The sequence below is a fragment of the Vipera ursinii genome (assembly GCF_947247035.1).
Source record: "Vipera ursinii genome assembly, chromosome: 1".
In the NCBI taxonomy this organism is placed as follows: Eukaryota; Metazoa; Chordata; class Lepidosauria; order Squamata; family Viperidae; genus Vipera; species Vipera ursinii.
In genome coordinates, this window is record NC_139512.1 from 4,967,912 (window position 1) to 4,987,423 (window position 19,512).

General features: G+C 42.3%; 1 protein-coding gene across 3 annotated transcripts in view; it reads left to right on the forward strand.

Moving 5' to 3' along the window:
- CSNK1G2 (casein kinase 1 gamma 2) overlaps window positions 1–19,512 on the forward strand; it is a 96,869-nt gene that overhangs the window by 34,103 nt on the left and 43,254 nt on the right. For all 3 annotated transcript variants that reach the window (XM_083349881.1, XM_083349880.1, XM_083349879.1), the window contains exon 2: window positions 14,073–14,621. In XM_083349881.1, coding sequence (XP_083206007.1) covers window positions 14,435–14,621 — 187 coding nt within the window. In that variant the 5' untranslated portion in view covers window positions 14,073–14,434. The remainder of the gene's footprint in view (window positions 1–14,072; window positions 14,622–19,512) is intronic.

Consider the following 19,512-nt stretch of genomic DNA (forward strand, 5'->3'; position numbering starts at 1 on the left):
GGTTGTAAATCAAGGACTATCTGTATGGGCTTGCTAAGAGTCCACACCGATCTGATGGGACATAATCAAATCTTGCAAGAGCCAATATTTCCTGATGTTTTCTCCACCCTGGTGCCATTCATAAGTTTTGGGCTATAGTTCCCATGGCTGTGCTCCCTTATGGTTTTTCATCTTAGGAGAAAAAGAAGAAAAAACACAGTCCATAATGGGCCGAGTTTTATAAGCCTTGGTCAGGTTACTCCCTGATTTTCTAAATACCTCAAGTGCCTTTAACATTTTTTTCTTAGAATTGATCCAGTCCTCTGAATTACTGTACTTACCTTTCTGATTTTCCTTCCTTCACATTCCTTTTATGCTTTTTGGTTGTAAGCCAACTGAATGAATTACACTGATCTTTGCAAACCACTCTAGCAGCCTGGACTGAACTGATGAGTTGGCTAAAAAAAACCCCCACTTTGGATACTAATTCCTTCAGTCTATAATGAGTCTGCAATAACAAATATTATCTTATGCTTGCTACCTGGACCTCATTAGCTTGAGATCACAACAGATTGAATGTGGCTTTCCACATGCAAAGTATGTGCTTAATCTGCAAGTTACAGTCTCTCCCTTGAAACTGGAAATTTGGGTACCCACAATACACCGGACTAGACTAAAATTGTATTAGCATATTGAAGAAATCCAATAAGCCATCGCCTTAACCGCCTGGTGAGGTCATCCAACAATGCGGTATGAGTTATCAGTGTGCTGATATCTAGCTTATGTCTCCACCCTAGGCTGCCTGAGTGATGCCATGGAGGTTTTGTCTCACCGCCTGGAGGCTGTGAGAGCTTGGACAGGACACAACAGCCTTCAGTTCAAGCAACACTGAGTGGCTCTGGGTTTTTGGATCTCCTAGTTCCAGGATTATGACTAAATGGTGGAGGATGGAAGGATCCATCATTCTATCAGAACTGAAGAAGCTTCTTGGATGAGAAGCAAAATGTCTTCAAGGAAAAACAAAGTCCAGTTGCCTTTTGAAAAAGCACCTGTGGAGCATAGGATGCATCCTCTTTAAAATTCCAGCCAGTCCATTCTTTTTCCACTATTTTGGTTTCCAGTCTTGTCTTCATCCGTGCATTAGAACAGAGTTCTCCAACCTTTCCAGGCTCACGGCCCAGAGATGAGAGCAGCTTCCAAATTACTGCGTGTGCGCGCGTGCATGCTCGCAAATGGGGCCACGCCCACTGGTGCATACTAGCGACCACGTTCATGCATGTATGCGCTGGTGCCATGCGCATGCACGAACAGCCATGCATCCCCCACAGCAGCTAATGCTCGTTTGTGCATGCGCAAACGGGCCACACACACATCCCTCGCTAGCAGCCCATTCGCGCATGCACAAATGGGTCATGCACGCCCTGCCCCCGCGCTAGCGTTCCCGTTCGTGCCCGCGCGCATGCACAAACAGGACCATGGGCGCTAGCGCGAATGGGGGGGAATGCGTGCCCACGCATGCACTCCCTGGCCAGCCATTTCTGTGGCCCGCTGGCCAAGAGCCCGTGGCCCGGTGTCAGGCCACGGCCCATAGGTTGGGAACCCCTGCATTAGAACACACATTCTGGGCATTCTTTGTATCCAATTATCTTCTGGCTGCTTTAGAATCCCCTGTATATATTTCTATAAGTCTTGGGCTTTTCTGGAACTGGCTGATTCCTCCTCCTTTTCTCAGGGAGTAAAAATGTTTTACAGTTGCTTGGTTTTGTTTAAAATGCCCCATGGAATCTAGTTTCCTGGTCACAGACAAGGCTGTTGCTGCAATAAACTGTATACAATTGGTGGGCCAATTTCCTTTGAGTTGAAGCTTCTCTGCTATGGCTGGTCTTTTCCGGTTCCCACAACTTCTGATCTTCTCCAGTTGCCCAAAGCAGCAGCGTTCAAGAGCCACTGCTTATTCTCATGTCTTGGCATGCAAGGGGTTTACATTTCATAGAGAGGAAGTCACATATGGGGTGTGGGTGGTGCATGAAAAGCAGAAAACTCAGAAAATAACCAGAGCAGGAGAGCAGCAGAGATGGAGCAGGAAGCAGAACTGGCCAAGAATAAGTCTGATGTAGGAGAGGGTAACCGAAAGCCAGGTAGGTTTCCTTAAACGGATGCAGAAAATTGAACACAGAGATAAACATGCAACAGTAGGGCTTTGAATGGAAGAAGAAGTTTAAACCAATTTTGAACATTATACTTAGAGCTGATATTGGATGTTTTGGTGTTGGTAACGTTACTCCAGTCGTGATGGTTAAAATGAATCATTTTCTTCCCAAAAATGTTGGAAATGAAATGAATTGGTTGAAATCTTTCACAAATGATGGCCATGTTGTGGAGCCAAACAATACTGGAAGATGTTTCATCATAGAATGGAACAGACTTTGCAGGTTATAATTCCATAGCAACCTGAGAAATTCTTATTAAATTTCAGGATATCATACAAGTATATCCCTTCAAAATGCATCAAATTAGCATGCTCTGTATTAACAGCTGCGAGGATTTTATGGGGAAGAAGTGGAAGAGACCTTGAAATCTCTCTTTGGAAGAAAGGCTAATTAAACGGTGGAACTATTCTTTCATGTTTACCATAACTTCCTACGTAAAAAGTAATTGATGTATATTTAATTTTAATTGGAAACCATTTTGGGGTTATGTTATATGTGGACGGTGCCAGATGAAATAGTTGGGTTTTCTTATCTACAGAATAATATTTTCATCTGATCTACAGTATAACTTTTATCTGTTCTGTAACTTATTTTGATCAACTACATATAGTTCCTTGACTAACAATGATAACTGAGCCCACCATTTCTGCTGCTAAGCAAGGCAGTAAAGTGAGTTTTGTCCCATTTTGTGACTTTTTCCCCCACAGCTTTTAAGCAAATCACTGCAGTTGTTAAGTGAATCATATAGTCATTAAGCAAATCTGACTTCTCCCATTCACTTCGCTTGTCAGAAGCCAGCTGGGATGGCTACAAGGGATCACATGACCCTGGGATAGTGCAGCTATATTTTAAATACAGGCCAGTTACCATGTGCCTGTATTTAGGTCATTTGACCATGGGGATGCTGCAATAGTTGTAAATATGAAAAGGAGTCGTAAGTCAGTGCTGTTGTAACTTTGGTCATTAAAGGAGCTGTTGTAAGTCAAGGACTACCTGTATAGTCATATAACCTCTTCCTTGAGGCAATTCTGTGGATGACAATGGTGGAAGATCATACTAGTCTAGATGTGTAAACCAGGGTTGTCCAACCTTGGAGAGACTCTTAAGACTTGTGGACTTCCAACTCCCACAATTCCGCAGCCAGCAGAATGTGGAATTCTGGGACCTGAAGGCCACAGGTCTTAAAAGTTGCCAAGGCCAGGTGTACCTGTGGTATATAAACAGTCTGACTTTAGCAGTGGGCTTTTTCTTTCATTCTACGAAATTGTGATGTGAAAAAGCTGAGGTGGTGAGCGTTCCTAGGTTGTAAGCCTGCATTGCCCTTGAAGACCACCCGGAGGCTTCAGCTGGTGCAGAATGCGGCTGCGCGGGTAGTGATGGGAACATCCCGATACTCCCATATTACACCCCTCCTGTGTGAGCTGCATTGGTTACCAGTTGTCTTCCGGGCGAGATTTAAGGTGCTGGTACTTACCTTTAAAGCCTTAGGCCCAGGATATTTGCAGGACCATCTGCTACCGGGGACGACTTCCCATCGCCCAGTACGCTCACACAGAGAGGGCCTCCTCAGGGTGCCGTCGGCCAGACAATGTCGGCTGGCGACCCTCAGGGGAGGGCCTTCTCTGTGGGGGCACCAGCCCTTTGGAACCAACTCCCCCTTGAGCTTCGGATGGCCCCGGACCTCCGGTCCTTCCGCCGCGACCTCAAAACTTTCTTCTTCCATCAGGCTGACCTGGATTGATGATGGGTTTTTAAATATGTTTTAATTTTTAACTGTGTAGTTAATTTATTTTGGGGCTGTTATTTAATTCTTTTTTAAATTTTTGTATTGTTGTTTTTTATTGTTGTTAGCTGCCCTGAGTCCTTCGGGAGATAGGGCGGCATATAAGTCCCAAAAATAAATAATAAATAAATAAATAAATTGCAGGTAGGGTTTGTTTGTTTTGCACAGCCCCAACACATGTTCCTTGCTGGGGCTTAGCCCTGCCCTTCCCTCTTGACACACACTGACACACTTTCAGGAAAGGCTTCCCCGGTGGTGGGTTGGCGCTGTGGCTGGCAGCGGCCGGGTGTCTTGTGTGTGTGTGTTTATGATGTTGCTTCCTTTCTCAACAGCTGGCCTCCTCCTCCTCCTCCTCCTCCCTGAAGCAGTGTCAGTTTCTTTCTGACGTAGACTCGGCCGATGATGATGATCCGTTCAGTCTTTTTTGTGAGTAGTTAAGGAGTTTCCTGTTGAAATAGGAGTCTACGTGTGAGTACAGGAAAAGGAGGGAAAAGGTTTTTTTTTTTTCAGGCTGCTCCTTGGATGCTCCGCTCAGGGTTGAAAAATTCTCAACTCGTGCAAGTCAAGGTCCTTAAAAGTTACTATTTGTCCCAGAGCACATGAAGGAAGGAAAAAGGAGGGTAAGAAGACCAGCCATGTCATAACATTTAAGTGCTACATGGTGAAATATCTTTCTTGGTTAATTCTCTGGAACATAAAATGGGCTGTGTTGCTGTTGGATTTTGGTGTATTGTTTCCAGCTGGGGCGACTGAGATTTCTCTAAAGATAATGAAGGACAACAGCCATGTTTTGTTGATTTTTTTTCTGTCTGGTATTCAAAAATAGACTGCTTAGGAATAGGGAAGAACCAGTAAGCTAGAGCGAAGGACATTGTACGTAGTGCATTGAATATCGAATCTCTTTAGGGGCTGTGGATTGGTCTGAACTCGCTTTCTTTGGAATCCAGTTGATCTAATTTATTTATGTATTTATTTATTTTAATCCCATTTATATCCCGCCCTTTTCCGAAGACTCAGGGCGGCTTACAATTTAAGCACAAACCAATGTGCTTAGCAATAGCCTTCATTCTATGTATATGCCTGCTTATTAGGGCTTTCGGGGGGGCCCAAGCGGTATTATTACAAAGTCAGCTTATTGCCCCCAACAATCTGGGTCCTCATTTTACCTACCTCGGAAGGATGGAAGGCTGAGTCAACCTTGAGCCTGGCGGGATGCGAACCTGCACTAATTGCAGGCAGCTGGTGTTACTTAAGGAGGCATTAGCCCACTGCTCCACCAAGGCTCCCTTGTTAATTTACAAGGGATCCATCTATTGCAGCGTTTCCCAACCTTAGGAACTTGAAGATGCGTGGACTTCAACTCCCAGAATTCCCCAGCCAGCATAGCTGGCTGGGGAATTCTGGGAGTTGAAGTCCACGCATCTTCAAGTTCCTAAGGTTGGGAAACGCTGATCTATTGTATGTACTTCGGGCTTTGGAGATTAGATTGGGGTATATTTATTGAATGATTTCTAACATCCAAGACTAAATTTCCACTTTGGTCTTTTCAAAAGCTAAAAAAAGGAAGGGAAATAAGTTCTAGGAAATGGCACTTGTATTCATTCGTTCCATGTATGCCGCTTTAAGTCTTTAGAGGGCAACTGGGATAAAAATGTGGAAAATGTAAATAGAATAAAAATAAAATGGTGTACAGAGATGTAGATAGATTTGGAAAGAGCCATTTAAAACAGGGGTCTTCAAACTCAGCCCTTTTATGACTCATGGACTTCAATTCCCAGAGTTACTCAGCCAGGCACACTGGCTGAGGAATTCTGGGAGTTGAAGTCCATGAGTCATAAAAGGGCCGAGTTTGAAGACCCCTGATTTAAAGTAACTACATCCAGACTCTGTACTTTTTGTAGAAATTCCAATTAAAGCATCTCCTTCAGATATCCAGTCTCTTTTTGATTACAGGTAGTCCTCAACTTACAACCACAATTGAGCCCAAAATTCCTGTATCTAAGTAACACAGCTATTAAGTGAGTTTTGCCCCATTTTATGACCTTTCTTGCTATAGTTGTTAAGTGAATCACTGCAGTTCTTAGTAAACAGGGATGTTAAGTGATCCTGGCTTCCCCATTCACTTTGCTTATCAGAAGGCTGCAAAAGGTGATCAGATGACACCGTGACATTTCAACAGTCGTAAATATGAGTCAGGTGCCAAGCATCTGAATTTTGATCATGTGACCACGGAGATACTGCAGTGGACGTAAGTGTGAAAAATGGTCATAAGTTAACTTTTTTCAGTGCTGTTGTATCTCTTTACTCTGCTACCATCGGGTAGGAGATATAGGAGTATAGCCAGCTCCACCAACAGGCTGAAAAACAGCTTTTATCCGTGGGCTGTTAGGCTTTTGAACGGGAAATATTTTTTATAAACTTTATGCAGAATTGACTTGCGAGGCCGGTGTGTGGTGCAATTAGTTCACATGGTGTAATAAGATGGAGGGTTTGTTGTCACTGTGAGTTGGGGGGTGGGAGCACGAAGGGAGGCTCAGCTAATCTCAATGTATTCATGGTTGTACTTTGACAATAAAGGTTCATTCACTCTTCAAGAACTCATTTGCATTCCAATCTTAATTTATGGTACTTTTTTTAAAAAAATATCAATTGCACTTTTTCCCTTGGAGGTCAAGTGGCATATGTACCAGGCCCTCCTCCAGTTTTCCCACCACAGCCCAGTAGCATAAGTTGGGCTTAGACAACTGAGCCAAAACCACATTATGGGCTGTAGTAGATTTGAACCTGGGTCGCTCTGGTCCTTGTCCAGGACTTCAGTACAGAATCCCCTCTGAGTAGCCATTATTATTTTTGCATATCATGCTAAGGCAGAATTTTTTTAACCATGGCTGACTGTTATAGCATATTAAGACCTGAGTCCCCAGGGAGAAGGGCGGTATATAAATTAAATAAAACATAAACATAAAACATAAACAAGACAAAAAACAAGCAAGCCACCTAATGGCTAAATGTCAACTCCAGCCATTGTCATCCTCAATTCTGTTTTAGAACCTTGCCAGGGCTAAGTTGGTTGACAGTGTATTCTTCCTTGTTGGACCAAGGAGCTTTTGTGTGCTTTGTTTTATTGCCTTTTGAAGCATAACTAGGAAGAAAAAAGGGTAAAAACTATTTTTTTCTGCATTAGAACACACTAATCCTGTAGTGGGGTGCAAGGAAAAAAATTAACTCTTTTTTTCCCCCTGTGCTGTGCATTTACTTCCGTTTGGGAGATTTTTGGACTATCGTCCTCTCCACCCAGCAAGATGTTAGGTGGTATATCTTTAAATCCAGCAGTAGTCCAGCTGTTCTGTGAGTCTTCCCAGCTGTCCAGATGTTGGGCAATCAACTCCCAACATCATTGGCCACATTCACTAGGGGTGGTAAGAAATGGAACCCAACAGTCTGCAGCATGGTTGTCCAACCGTGGCAACTTTTAAGACTTGTGGATTTCAATTCTCACAATTCCTCGGCCAGCATGGGAGTTGAAGTCCACAAGTCTTAAAAGTTGCCAAGGTTGGACACTCCTGGGTCTGGAGAGCTCTCATGGGTTCTCCACCCTAGCTTGGAGCAAGCAAAGTGACACTCAGATTTCTAAAATGATGGAATTGGAGGGGCCAATTCCATTTGGGTCATTGAATCCAACCCTGTGCTCAGCGGCAGGAATCCAAATTAAAAGTATCACAGACTTATGATTGACTACTTTCTGCTTGAGCACACCCAATGAAGGGGAGGCCACCATCACCCTGGGTCATTGGTTTCATTGTCAGACTACTGTTAACTGCTAGAACACTTCTCTTCATAAAACTTTGTTAATAGTCTCTTGATGATCCTTATTGCCTTTTTTTTCTAAGCTCCTTTCACTTTATCTGCATCATTCTTAAAGTGGTGGTACCCAGCACAGAATGCAGTGATCAAGATGAGGTCGGTTATCGCAGAATAACAGGCAACTATCAACTATTACTGCTAATGATTTGGAAGCTGTTTGTTTTATTGATGTAGCTGAAAGTTTCATTGGATTTTTTTCTGTGGCAGCATCACACTGCTGACTCATAGTCATTTTGCTCTCGGCTACCGTTCCAAGATCTTCATAAATCCCCCATCCCACATCTCTGTACTTTTGTTTCTGAGGAGAAGGAATGAGTATTTGGGGGGGGGGTGTCTGTCAAACTTCATTCTCTTACTTTCAGAACCTATCAAGATTGTCACAATTACATTTCAGTCTTTTAGTATATTAATGGCCTCATCCACTTTGCTCTCTTTCGCATGAGTGATAAGCATTCCCTCCATCTTTTTATCCCAGTTCCTAATAAAAACGTTGGAAGAGTCCAGGATGCAGGAGTTTACCTCTTTTGATTCCCTCATTCCCATTTGATGAGAAATGGTGGAATTTGGTTGTTTTCTTGCAGATGTTTCATTATGTATTGTTGATTTTATCTAGTTGGGTAAGAAAACAACCAAGCTCAAAGAGCACCAAGGACTCCACAGTTCAACTGTGAGCTACTTATATTCTTTTTTTATTGATGAGAACTGTGGATGAATACTTTTGCTGATCCCTGGTGTCTCAAACACAAAGCTAGTTTTCTGTGAAATAGGAAATTTCCATAAGCTAATAGTAATATATTCGTCATGAATTATTTAATTTTTTTAAAAAAATAACTCTTGCACTTAAAATGAAATGGTATAGAGTTTCCTGCCTGAGCAGGGGGTTGGACCAGATGACCTCCAAGGTCCCTTCCAACTACTACTACTACTACTACTATTTATTATTATTATTACTATTGTTGTTGTTATTATTAAACGCTTCAACAGGTGGCCAGATTTTGTTGACCTTGCATGGGTTCAGAAGCTAAGCAGAATCAGGCTTGACCACTACTTGGATGGAGATACAAGCTAGTTTGGGGAATTAGAAACACACACACACACACACACACACACACACACACACACACACACACCCTGGAAGAAGAAATCACTACTTCTTCTATATAGTTCCCAAGAAATCACCAAGAATCAACCACATCTCACAGATTTTATCATTTTATTTATCTGATGTTATAAGACACATGTTTATACTGCAATGTAAATGTTGAAAAACCGAAGATGCTGGGGAAATGGCTGTGGAAGGAAGAAAGAGGAAACACTTTTTAAACAAGTGACACCGCTACAGCTTGTGGTAGCAAGTTCTAGGACAGGGGTGTCAAACTCAATTTCATTGAGGGCCGCATCAGCATTGCGGTTGCCCTCAGGGGGCCGTGTGGGTGTGGCCTACTGGGTGGGCGTGGCTAAAGTTTCATATGGCCTACTGGGTGGGCATGGCCAGCTCTACATCGTTCGCATCAAGGGTGCCTATGGGGGCCTGGGCAGGAGTGGGACAGATCTGAGGGTCTCTGGCAGGAGGAGGGTCTCTGGGCCAGGGCCAAGGCAGTGGGGGCCGTTCCCTCACTGCTTCCAGGATGGCTTCGCGGGCCGCATGAAACCACTTCGTGGGCCGGATCTGGCCCCCGGGCCTTGTGTTTGACATGTCTGTTCTAGGAGATAATTGCAGGTTGTGTAAAAAAGATTTCCATTTTGGTTCTTGTTTGTCCTGTGTATACTTTTACTCTCTTTCATTGGGCGACCAAGTTCTTAAAATTGTACGGTAGAAGAATCCAATCTCAGTCCCTCCCTCCTTCCTTCTTTATTTCATGTCATGTGAATTTTAATTTAAAACTGTAATGATCTTTCATAGAAGTACGACAACCCAAACAATTCAGATTGAAAACCCAAATAATTCAGATTGGAAGCCCAAACAATTCAGATGCATCATTTGCCTCAGGCAAATATGTAGCAGCTTTCCTCAACTTGGTGTCTTCCAGATGTGTTTGAATCTCAACTCCCATACCTATTGCAGCAGGTAATAGGGCCAAGCACATCTGGAGGATGCTGGGAAAGTGGGGAGGGGAGGCAGAATTATTTAGAGATAGAAGTCCTCAGCTTACGATTGTTCATAGTTAACAACAGTTCAAAGTTATGATGGCCTCTGAAAAAGTGAATTATGATCTGTACTTGCACTTAGGATCGACACATTACCCTTGGCAACTGGCTTACATTTACATCTGGTTGCAATGACTTGTGATCACATGATCATGCTTTGTGACTTCTTTTGCTGATTTCCAGCAAAAGCTGCCCATTTGGGAAGCTGAATTTGTTAACAACTGCATGATTCACTTAACGTACGATTCACTTACTGACAATGGTAATTAGCTTAATAACTGCCACAAAATTATCATAAAATCGAGTCCAACCTTATTTAGAACCACAACTTTCAATGAAAATTCTAGTAGTAATTGTGGTTGTAAGTTTGAAGATTAACTCTACATTTTGTGGCTCGTTATGAATCTGCATTAGGATGGGGAAAGGAAGCGAGAGTTGTATGGGAAAAACATATTTTCCCCCTCAAAATATTAACCTGTTATTTTCCTGTTTTTGTAGGAGCTGGCGATTTTAAACTTTTCTAAGCTTAAGTCTGTGAATTTCTTGGATAGGATGGTGTGTGTGTATATGTGTAAATAAAACTTGCTGCATATAAAAAACTTCTTCATTGAGTCCTTCTAAAAATGCTAGCTTTCCACTGATAAAATATGTTTTTAAAGTAATACAGGTATTCACAGCAGTTCATTTAGTAACAACAGCACTGAAAAAAGTGGCGTATGACTGTTTTTCACATTTACGACCTTTGCAACATCCCCATGGTCATGGGATCGAAATTCAGACCCTTGGTAACTGACTCATACTTATGATGGTTGCAGTGTCCTGACATCATGTGATCCCCTTTTGTGGCCACCTGGGGAAGCCAGATTCACTTAACAACTGTGTTACTAATTTAACAACTCCAGTGATTCACTTAACTGTAGCAGGAATGGTTGTAAAATGGGGCAAAACTCACTTAATAATATCTTGCTCAACAAACAGGAATTTTGGACTCAGTTGTAGCTGTAATTGTAATATGTACAATTGCACCTGCATATATCATTTGCATATGCACACCTGCATTCTGAAGTAGCATTGCACTTGGTTTGTGCTACTTTTTATTTCTGTCTTAAAATATAGTATAATTGCTTAATCTGTATCCCAATTTCCTCTGTTTTTCATTGCATCATATGTGCTGTTATTTCACTCTTTAATTTGGAAGGATGATCCTTCCCTCCCTCCAGTGCCTTTGTGGTAAACTTCTGGGAGTTGACAGCCTCTTTCTCTCAATCTTGAAGCATATTCATTTTAGCAAAAGATTGGTTGTTGTTTTTTAAAATTGTATGTAATTTTTTTTTCCTTCTGCACTCCCATCTCCCTTTCCTTGGCTCTTTTATGATTCGTGGACTTCAACTTCCATGGCTGGCTCAGGAATTCTGGGAGATGAAGTCCACGAGTCATAAAAGAGCCAAGGTTGCCTACCCCTGCCTTAGGAATTCAAAAGAGACACCGATAATTTGATTTAAAAGTTATATTAGCCTTCCCAGTTAACATGACTAACGTTATGGCTGAGAATCATGGGAACAGCAGATTAATCAAGCATCGGAAAGAGCCTTCCATTTGGGAAGCTTGGATTACATAGTCTGAGAATTTTCTGCTGCGAAAGGTTTCACCCTTGCACCATGGATGTTTTTATGACATCCATTTATAATGATTAATTTTGAATGTTTCTTTCGTGATATAAAAAACCTGAAGTAATTCCATCCACAAGGAGGCGTGTCCAACCTTGGCAGATTTATGATTGGCTAGGAATTCTGGGAGTTGAAGTCCACAAGTCTTAAAGTTGTTAAGGTTGGACACCTCTGTCCTAGAGAATTTACAGACTAGCAGTTGTTTACAGATTTGGACATCCTGAGGTGGGCAGGGAAACTGAGGAAGGGGTAAATGAGGAAATATTATTTCTCTTGCCCTCAGTAAAGCTAAAATACCAGGTGAGGCCACCCTCATTCTTCATGTCTTTCTGGAATTCCCTTAAAACCTGGATATGTCAATAGGCCTGGGAGGGTTCTCATGGAAATGGGGTGTCAGAACTGCCACTTCACACCTGTCTTATTCTTTCACTTCGATGCCAGTCTTCCATGAACTATGGGGTGGAGGGATGCTGAATGGGAGGGGGTACGAGGGTTCAATTATTCACTGTGCCAGCCAGAGACACAAATTCAAAGGCAACCGCCAGCAAAGGAATGTGGCTGCATACCAAGGATGACCGTTCCAACAACATCCAGTTTAAACATGATTGGACAATCGAGGGCTAATGGGAGGGAGGATCTGGGAAGTATGCTTGGGAATTTGGCTTGCAAAACTTAGATCTGGCTTTGCTTTACTGCATAGCACTTGACCTTTAGTAAACTATACCTTTCTCAACGAATGGAGTCAAGGATCGTTCTTGCTTAAAGCTCAAGTTGAGGCAGGACTGACATGGGGATTTTTAATGATAATAATAATATGTTAATTGTAGAATGCTTTTCTAATGACTATTTTTATCGTTTTATTATACACTGCCCAGAGTCATGTATTGTGAGGTGGATGGCATATAAATACAATAAATACTTGAAATATATGGTTTGCTAGATTTGAAGAAAATCCACCCTCTTTTTGACAAGATGCAATTCTCCTGCTGTTATATCAATCAGTCTTAATTGAGGGTTCTAACCAGTGGTGGGATTCAGCCAGTTCGCACCACTTCGGCAGAACCGGTAGCTAATTTTTTGTTGCCCAGGCCCAGAATGGACTTCCGGAAGCGTCATCCACACAGAGAACCGGTTGTTCACATATTTGAATCCCACCACTGGATCTAGCTAATTAATCAGCTAATCAGGAGAAGCTAAACAAGTACTTACTATAAAGAACGACAGATTGTCCAGTTAATTCAGACAGTGTCCTGTTTTACTTGAACTTAATGGTTTTCTACCAGTTGTAACACTCTGATGGAATGTGACTATTCCTTAGAAATTCCTTTCTGTTTATTTGAGGGCTGGCAGTATAATACCTGGAGCCTCCAGAGAACCTGCCACACTTTATCAATTTATTCAGTAGATTTTTATTCTACCTTTTATCATTTTACAAGTAACTCAAGGCGGCAAACGTACCTAATACTCCTTCTTCCTATTTTCTCCACAACAACAACCCTATAATATAAAGAGGTTTGTGAGAGAGTGGCTGGCCCAGAGTCACCTAGCCGGTTTTTTCATGCCTAAGCAGGTCTAGAATTCACCATCACCTGGTCTCTAGGGCAGCACCTTCACCACTACACCAAACTGGTATATACTTTAATAATGTTTGCAGAATTTTAAAATAAAATAAATGAATTTAAAAACTCTTATCTTACTAGATATCAATATTGCACAAAATAGTGAGTTTTCAGGTGAGAGTGTTGAAATTTGTGAGGGTGATGATGTTATCCATTCAGTTGTGTCCAACTCTTGGCAGTTCTGTGGTCTAGGTCAGGGGTAGGCAACCTTGACTCTTTTATGACTCATGAACTTCAACTCCCAGAATTCCTGAGCCAGCCATGCTGAGGGGAAAGGGAGAGGTTTCCAAGCTGAGCCATGCTGGCTCAGGAATTCTGGGAGTTGAAGTCCACGAGTCATAAGAGAGCCAAGGTTGCCTACCCCTGGTCTAGGTCTCTCCATATCTTCCAATCTTGCACTGCTTCTTTTGAGTTTTTCTGTTCACTGGCTGGTGTCATCTTTGATGGTGTCCACCCACCATGTTCTTTGGAGGCCTGGTTTCCTTTTACTGCTAACTCTTCCAAGCATAGTTGCTTTCTCCAGTGAATTCCCCCACATCACATGGCCGCAGTAAGTGAGATGTAGTTTTGTAATTTTGCTGAGATTTCAGGGATGAGATGATCCAGATTCCACAAAATTCTGCAATCTCATAGATTTTTTTTTCTTAAGAAAAAAATCCCACCCATTTCCTGAAACAGTTTCTAATCTGGATTCTTATTTACCCTGCCCCTTCCTTTTGCTTTTCTTTAAAAGGGGGTGGGGTGGGGCGGATTGCCACATGCAATAACCTGACCACCTTTTCTTCCTCTCCACTTTCCCCAGCTCGGAAAAGAAGAGTCATCCTGGAACGTTCGCTTCTGCGCCATGTTGTCTTCACCAAGGAGCATCCGACGGGAGGTGCTGCTGATCGGAGTCCACGCGGACCAGGCCAGAGGACAGCCGTTCCACTAGCCCAGCACATGTGGGTGGAGACGTCTCCCCTCACACCCTCCCCTCCTGCATCTCCACCATCCGCAATGGTTTATTAACCAAGAAGAGCCCTGCTTTTTTAATTCCTCCTTCGTCTTTTCTCCCCTTCCCCTTCCCCTCCCCCGACCCCCTCCCAGCCACTCCTCAAGTTTTGGCCGTGTTGGGATTTGTATGGCAGCGGTGTAACCGTGGAGAGGCCAGGGTATCACAAACTTATGGATTTTGATAAGAGAGGAGGGAAAGGGGAAAACGAGGAGAGTAGAAGAATGTCTAAAACGGGTGGAAGCCGGAGCACTCATGGCAGCCGGACAGCAGGGACCAACTCCGGAGTCTTAATGGTGGGTCCGAATTTTCGTGTTGGGAAGAAGATCGGATGCGGCAACTTTGGGGAACTTCGGCTAGGTAAGTCTTCATATCTCTATATCTCTATATCTATATCTTATCTATCTATATCTCTATCTCTATATCTATCTATCTATCTTACAGGGACACGGTGGCTCAGTGGGTTAGGATGCTGAGCTTGTCGATCAGAAGGTCGGCAGTTTGGCGGGTCAAATCCCGAGTGCCGCGTAACAGAGTGAGCGCCTGTTACTCGTCCCAGCTTCTGCCAACCTAGCAATTCGAAAGCATGTAAAAATGCAAGTAGAAAAATAGGGAGCACTACGGTGGGAAGGTAACAGCGTTCCATGCGCCTTTGGCGTCTAGTCATGCCGGCCACATGACCACGGAGACGTCCTCGGACAAGCACTGGCTCTTCGGCTTTGAAACAGAGATGAGCACTGGCCCCTAGAGTTGGAGGCGACTAGCACACATGTGCGGGGGAACCTTTACCTTTATCTATATATTATATCTATATCTATCTATCTATATCTATCTATATCTGTCTGTCTGTCTGTCTTCATTCATTCATTCATTCATTCATTCCCTGGTTGGTTTGCTTTAACTCAGCATTTTTTCAAACTTGACAACTTTTAAGAAGCGTGGACCCCCAACTCTCAGAATTCCTTAACAACACATCTTAAAAGTTGTCAAGTTTGGAAAAGGTTGCTTTAATTCAAACCCAAATATTACATACAATCTTTGCTTCTTGAAAAATGTCTGTCAGAAATAAGATGCTTTCTTTCAGAGCAAAATAATTCTCTCCATACATGTCCTTTTCAATAGCTTTGTAAAGCGCTTTGCCCCAAATACAAATAAATGACAGCTAGTTCTCGAGTTATAGTGGTTATCGGGACTGTAGTTTCTGTTGCTAAGTGATGTGGTTGTAAAGCGCAATGTGGCATGGCTGCTTTGCTTAGCAATGGCAATCTGGGAAGCCATCATGGCTGTCGTTAATTAAATCCCACCTGCCTTAGGCAAGGACTAATCCCGATCCAAGCCATTCCTAAGCTTTGGTAAGATAAGGCAGGACAGGGGATTGGATTAGAATAGCAATAGCACTTAGACTTATATACTACCTCATAGTGCTTTACAGCCTTCTCTAGGCTTCTTACAGAGTCAGCCTATTGCCCCCAACAATATGGGTCCTTATTTTACCAACCTTGGAAGGATGGAAGGCTGAGTCAACCTTGAGTTGGTCAGAAACGAACTGCTGGCAAGTTAGCCTGCAATACTGCATTCTAACCCCTGAGCCACCAAGCCTCTTAGAAGGCCTCTGAGATCCCCTCAACTCTATGATTCCATCTTCTGCCTCCTCTTCGGTTCTTCCCACCCAACTTTTTGGACACCTTGCACTCTGTCCTCTTTGCCAGCTCTGTGCTCCACACAGCATGCTGGACCTGTCATACCCCAAATGACCATCACCATCTTCCTTCCTCTCACTGCTGACAAGGCTGGCCTGGCCTGGCCTAGCCTAGCCTGGCCTAGCCTGGCAGTTTGCGAGGTAGATGCTGACTGCACCAGGTCTTTCCAAAGCCACGTGTGGCCTCGTTCAAATCATGTATGGCTTTCTCGTGAGGCTTTAGAAGGCTTCAAAGCTTTGTGAGAAAGCCAGACACGTTTGCACCTTGTTCATACAATGCAAAACCACCAACCATACGTTTTGCAAACCATACGTACAGTAATGTGTTTGTGTTACTATTAGAATTTCTGATCATTCGTAACTTGCACATTAGAATTTCTGGAACGCAATAGATAATTGACTCTATTCTCCAAGCCACCTGCTGTTTTGTGCCTTCCTCTGGATAGCAAACTTTGATGTTTTTTTCAGATACAGAGACGGAAAATCCAATTATTAACTCTGTAAATTCACAACTCAAAAAAGGAATGCCATTTTGCAAGATGATGGTAAAGATTGTGTGCTTGAGAAGGTGAAGATTTCTGCCTTAAAACCCCACACCAGAGGATGCGTGCAAATAGCACTTAGTCAAATTGTATGTTTTCATTAATCTACAAGAGAACAAAAGCTGACACAAACCCTGCATGATACAAGGCTAAACGTGACATCTTTCTGCAAAATTGAATATATCTTCGTGGTGGTGTAAAGAGCTTCATAATGAAATTAATGAATAAACTAAATATAGAAGCTTGGACTGTAAAATGTTCTTTGGCAGAAATAAGAACTTGCAAATGTTCCTATAGCCCATTAAAATTCTCTGTTCTTTTTGGAATTCCCCCCATTATTTAGAAATATTTTTAGATTTCTTTGCACATGCTGCATGTTTGATTTATCCACACAGATTTTTAATAAGGTTCAGGCTTGGGGACAGTAGAGGCCATTTCTAGAACCTTTGTTTTTCTTTCATATAAGTAAAGGTTTCAAGATTGTTTTGGATATAGATTTCAGATAATTGTCCTGCTGAAATATCCAACTTTTTTCATGTTCTGTTTCTTCATTGACTTGAACATTAACTTCGAGGTTTTGTTGATATTTAGTAGAATCAGTTGTCTCTTCCACCTGTACAGTAACTTCTGTCCACTGGCGTTAACACCGGTCCCAAAGTATAATAGATTCATCCCATATTTAATGATTGGCAAAGATGCCTAAAGCCTACTTCTCTTGTGTGATTATGGCTGAACAGTTTAAATTTATTTTATCAGTTTCAAACAGCTTGTTCCAAAATGTTTCAGTGTTATTAAACTTTTATTTTGCATACTTTGGATTCTTGTGACTTCTTGTGTCGAGATTAGAGAGATTTCTCTTCTGGCAACAGTCCCCTGCAGATCCCTGTTGTATAAGCTTTGTCCTGTGGACAGGATCTCTCCAATGTTAGCTCTAATTTTCAGGTCATTTCAGCAAATCTGGCTGGTATTTGATACCTCCAGCAGAGATGTTTTTTGATCGTCCAGATCTTGCCTTTACTTCAACAGTTCCATGTAATTTCCTTTTTCAGCACTGCAGTTAGTCCTCGGCTTACGATCACAATTGAGCCCAAAATTTCTGTTGCTAAGCGTGACATTTTTTGAAGTGAATTTTGCCCCGCTTTACGACCTTCCCTGCCACAGTTGTTCAGTGAATTACTGAAGTTGTTAAGTTAGTAGCATGGTGGTTAAGTGAATCTGGCTTCCCCACTGACTTTGCTTGTCAGAAGGTCGCAAAAGCTAAATCATGTGACACCAGGACACTGCAACCGTCATAAATACGAATCAGTAGTCAAGCATCCAAATTTTGATCACATGACCATGGGGATGCTGCAGTGTTCGTAAGTGTGAAAAAAGATCATAAGTCACTATTTCCAGTGCTCTTGTAACTTTGAATGATCACTAAATGAACTGCTGTAAGTCGAGGACTACCTATATTTCTCACGGTTGAGGTTGCTATTTGGAAATATTTAGAGGGGTTGTTTTTTTTAAATAGCAGTCCTTTGTTTTGTGAGAATTAACGATTTTATTTCCAAATGCTTAGTTGCTTAGAAGAGCTCATACAAGTAGTCCCTGACTTACAACCACAACTGGGACAAAAATTTCTGTTCCTAAGCAGGGTGGTTCTTAAGTTAATTGTGCCCAATTTTATCACCTTTTTTGCCATTTGTTAAGTACATCATTGTAGTTATTAAATGAATTGTGGTTGCTGAAAGAATCTAGCTTGTCCCATTGACTTTGCTTGTCAAAAATCAACTGGGAAAGTCGCAAATGGTGAACACTTGTCTCTGGGATGCTACAACCGTCATAAATACATGCCAGTTGCCAAGTGCTTGCATTTTGATCATGTGACCTTGGGGAGACTTGAACTGTCATGAGATCTGGTTGTAAGTCATTGATTTCAATGCTGTTAAAACTTCCAACGGGTGGCTAAAGAAATGGTTGTAAATGCTGAAAGTAGACTAAACGGCAAAACCAAATGGAGAGATTTAAGGTAAAGATAAAGGTTCCCCCGCACATGGGTGCTAGTCGTTTCCAACTCTAGGGGTCGGTGCTCATCTCCGTTTCAAAGCCAAAGAGCCAGCGCTTGTCCGAGGACATCTCCATGGTCATGTGGCCGGCATGACTAGACGCCAAAGGCGCACAGAACGCTGTTACCTTCCCACCGTAGTGGTCCCCATTTTTCTACTTGCATTTTTTACGTGCTTTCGAACTGCTAGGTTGGCAGAAGCTGGGACAAGTAACAGGCGCTCACTCTGTTACGTGGCGCTCGGGATTCGACCCACCAAACTGCCGACCTTCTGATTGACAAGCTCAGTGTCCTAACCCACTGAGCCACCGCGTCCCTTATGGAGAGATTAGAACGGTGTATTTTTGAACCTAATGTCTCAATCATCTCTTTGCAGTTTATTAACAACTTTACTGTAAAAAAAAGAAATAGTAGTGAATTAACTGGAGTGCTTTCTAAACTTTGGCACCTGGTTATTCATAATTCTCTTAAGTTTGAATCTAAACAAATTTAAATTATTTCCACGATGATGTTTAACTTTGTAACGTATAGAGGTTGGCTTAGCTTCTGCTTGCTTAGGAATTAATTAGAACATACATACTAATCAAGGTTGCGTAAATTTTGCGGGTAACTATACCTAGAGCAACTTCTACGTATTTGCATGGAAATTTATAAATTCGCCCATTTAACCAGTGGAACTCAGGGCGATTGTATAAAATATGTGTAAGAGATTCAGTCTCTTGGCTGATGAATCAACTTTTGGAAACAGGAAGTTTTGAAAACCTTTTACAGGCCAGGCTGCTGTCCATAGTCCATAAATGGTCAGATGTTGTTTATGTGTCATGTTGACAGTGAACCTCCCAGCTCTGGGTAACCAGTTGATCCCCAGAACCAAGTAGCTTTGCTGACATTTCCAGATGATAAACACCTCTGTCAATCCTACTGTATTAGGACTAACATTTTCCCTTGCAAATGCAGAGGATT